At 37.8% G+C, this 4,021-nt stretch overlaps 1 protein-coding gene across 1 annotated transcript; it reads right to left on the bottom strand.

The window, feature by feature from the left end:
* Positions 1–2,039: 2,039 nt before the first annotated feature.
* Positions 2,040–2,729, bottom strand: LOC149834200 (zinc finger protein 6-like). Its single transcript, XM_090009306.1, has one exon. The coding sequence runs from the start codon at positions 2,727–2,729 to the stop codon at positions 2,040–2,042; it is 690 nt and encodes a 229-aa protein (XP_089865432.1).
* Between the last annotated feature and the right edge of the window lie 1,292 nt (positions 2,730–4,021).

The following is a 4,021-nucleotide window of genomic DNA, read 5'->3' as shown; positions in this document are numbered from 1 at the left end:
TTTGTAGCTTCATTAAGGGGAATGAAAACCTACCAAACCTACCCACTAAAAAATATTTTCAGATTTTGTGTGTTTTTTTCTAAATTCCGACCTTACAGATGTGTTCAGCATGATTGATTTACTAAAAATTGACACTTTGATCATGCATTTTGGCTGAAAAAATGGTATTTGGAACCTCAAAAATTTATAAAAATTGTAGGCCATTAATTTTTTAAACTTTATCAAAACCTATCCATGCATTGAAATCAAATGCTTCAAGAACTGATTCATATAAAAACAAGCCCATAAATCACGTCTGTGAGGTCAGAATTTTGAAAAAGATACCCAAAATCCAATAAAATGTTTCTTAGTAGATAGGTTTCGTAGGTTTTCATTCCCCCTTTATTAGTGCCAAATATTTATCAGACGTGTGTGCACGCTTGAAATCCCAGTTATCTTTTTTCTAATGCGTAAGAATAAACAAGTACACTTTTTTTTTTGGTGGAATACGGTCCATCTCGGAATAGAAACACAGTGGGCACTATTTCAACAAAAGCATACATCTCAACACGGATGGCTCATTAGGGCACTCCTATAAACAGTGGCATGCTGTATAAAGTATGTATGTAAGAGATTTATGCAGCATTCCAAGGTACGGAAGACCTGCAAGGAATCACAACCAAACATAGTAGTACAGTCATTTTCTATACTGCATTGCATGTCCATCAATCTTCAGATGGTCAACTAACTGTAGAATTGTTATATACAGCAGTGTTACCGACAAAAGTTTAAAACTTCGAAATATAGGCAGTAAGGAGATTTTGAAAATTTTCATAAATCCCGCATTTTTTTGGCAAAATCTTGACAATAAAATTTAAATTAAAAAATATAAAAAATTCAGTTTTACAAGAAAATATAAATAAAATGCAATTAAAAATAAAAATCTTGGGGGTTTTTATGATAAATATATGCTAAAAACACAAATATTATGACATTTGTTAGGGTTTGAAAATCTCGCAAAAAAAATGCCGTTTTAAACTTTCAGGCTCGCAATATTTGTCATAGAAAGTGCTACATGAAGCATGAAAACTCAACTAAGTTCTTAGGAAGTGTTTGGATCCATTGCGTCATAGCAGAGTTACTGTTGCAGTTCCTTTGTATATGGTTCAACACCGTTTGTCTTGAGGCAAGAAACTTTAGGGCTTATTTGATGGCTTGTCTATGATTGAACGAAATGAACAAGAAAAAAAATAGACTGAAGAGTGGTTTTGTTTGTTTCATAACAATTGTACCAAGTTCAATATTTGTTTAGACCGTACTTTGATGTTGTGTTCTAAATGCTCGTTCTTTGATGTTGATGTGCAGACAACTTAGATAAACGAGAGAGAGAGAGAGAGAGAGAGAGAGAGAGAGAGAGAGAGAGAGAGGACTCCTCTCACCCTGATGTTTATTTTTAATTTTATTCTCCCCGTCCTTGTTCTCAATAGTAACAAGGGGTGAAACAAAAATTATATAAAAATTCATGTCCATCGCATCCAATGTTTGTTGAAAACACTGTTCTCAATGCAATTTTCCTCTAAAATCATGTAGGGACAGTGCATCAAACATACTCTTTAAGTTTTATAAGGCATTACAAGAATTGGGCCTCTTTTCCCAGTAGAGAGAGAATTGCCACAACTATCAAACCAAATGCCTGCTGCAATTCCACCGTTTTGAGAGGAAAACTTTGGCACTAAGATTCCATGGAAAGTAAATTCCCATGGAGCCCTAATTCAACCAAATCCAAACACGGTCTTTATAGGATTAGCATTTACCTTTTTCCTTTTTAAACCCAAACAGAAAATGGGTGTAATTTGGACATACCATAGTGGCGTTTTTGCCTAATATAATCTTATTGCCTTGAAGAATAGCACTAAATTTCTTCGTTAAGAAATAAAAAATAAAAAGCTTCACAATACCAGCTATAGAACACCCTGTCTAGCCTTTCAAGCGGGGAAATAGAAATGAGTCGAGCCAGGTACAGAGAAGCCGTTTTAGCAGGAGAGCTTTGGAATGCAATTTCATGGTGCTGCAGACCCAAGGCTTAGGTGCAGATCCAAGCCGACTTCTTGGTCTGAATAACTGCCTGCGTCGCTATCGTCAGAAAATTTTGCAGATGAAGCTGATGCATAGGACTGCAAAGGTGCATAGGGCATTGATGAGAGATGACTGCTACTGCCCGGAAATATCGGAGGAGGGGAATTGTAAGTTGTGGCTTGTGACGTCATTCCTGAGACATGAAACGTCATAAACGGGCCGCCGGAAAATCCCGATGGCTGGGACTGGTAAGCCCAAGAAGGCGATCGTGGTGGCGGCAGCATGATCGGAGCTGGAAAGCTCTTAACTTCACTGGCATAATTCAATACTGGCCTTGAAGTATGAGGTGAGAAAATAATAGATCCAGGCACAGAGTGGAACCCATAGGTGCTCGACACCGGGTTCCGGGTAGCATGCATCTGTGCTCTCTTCAGTTGCTGCCTCTCCTTCTTGTGAGCATTCTGGTGGCCACCCAGTGCTTGAGAATTAGCAAATTCCCGGAAACAGTACTGGCACTCATACTTCCGGCCATCTCCGCCGGGATTTATGCTGGATTCCGACGATCCAATACCATGACTTGAATTTGATCCTTCTTCATAGACTTGGAAACCAAAGAGTTTCAGTGGCTTCCTCTGGTCAGGGTGACGGCACTGAATGACTGAAGTTTCTGCCATGGATGATGAGTTTATTGTTTGGATATTGGAGCTGCCATTGAATGGTTAGAAGAGTTGGATCCCCAAAAAGATGAGAACGAGAAGAAAAAGGAAAAGGAAGGTGGTTGTCCTAGGGCTATGAGTTATGAGGAATTGTGTACGTGGGTGTATGTGTATGTATATTTATACAAAAAAAATTATTCTGAAAAGACTAAAAACAAGATGCATTAAAGGCAACAGCATGCATCACAAAGACGAGAGCGTTACCGGAAACATGATCAACCAGTTTGAAGCACAAGCCACACAAAGTTGGATTGTTTTTGTCCCATTGATATTGCATTCTTGTCAAAGAAAAGAATTTGCTATTTTGCTTTTTCGACATGAATGAATGGGAGAAAAGAAATGACATAGTGGGAAAATGATGTAATATAGGCTTTTGTGGGTATATATCTTTTGGGGCAGTCAATGGGTTGGTTCATGACCCGACCTTGAACAAATTTATCAGGATAAGACCTCATAAAAATATAGTTCGGATCGGGACATAAGAAATTGGATCTTACTTCAAGCCCTAGCTTTAAGTGAAGCACATCCAATTTTTTTTTTGTTGACACTCGCCCAAACAAGGAACACCCCCCCCCCCCCCACCCCCCGTTGGGGCGTGGGTCCCACCCATGTTTTCCTCGTTACTCACGTCAATGATATCGATATAGATTGAACGCATGTTGAAGTAGGTATGTATAACCTAAAAGATGAAATAGAACATTGCCCAAAAAGAAAGACACACCCCACATGATGTCACTAGAGGTCTCTATCTGTTTGCCCAAATTTTAACTTTATCTGGATGGCCATTTGTCGCAAGGGTTTTAGGTATAAGGTAAATTTTAGAGCAATGTGGGGCAGAGGATGTCTAGTTACCAAAGTAAAAAGTAGGTGGAAGAGGCAAACGTAAAGTGATTGCTTTAAAAATGTCAATGCAAGAATAAGTATTCAGTAAGCATAAGAGGAAGCACATAAAAAGCTATAATTGACGCCCGTAAAAAGCAATAACAAAAAAAGTAAATAAAACTTAATTTTCACTTAAATACATTTTAACCCTTTTTTGCAAAAATGCCCATCACACATAGGTTTTACTATACAAAACAATTAAACAAAAAAAAATCTCTCTAATATGAAATGTGTAATTGCAATATCTGTGAAATTTTTAATTTCACATTGGATGAAATGAGCTTCCTGTAGAGTTTCAGAAGCATGAAAGATGTGTAGGGTTTTGTTCTTTTGAAGCAAACTTCTTGAAAAGCACATTTGAGATTTTT

Source organism: Nuphar pumila, chromosome 6 (assembly GCF_984573655.1).
Source record: "Nuphar pumila chromosome 6, dmNupPumi1.hap1.1, whole genome shotgun sequence".
Lineage (NCBI taxonomy): Eukaryota > Viridiplantae > Streptophyta > Magnoliopsida > Nymphaeales > Nymphaeaceae > Nuphar > Nuphar pumila.
The sequence above is the reverse complement of the archived record's forward strand: the minus strand, read 5'-3'. Positions and strand labels throughout refer to the sequence as shown.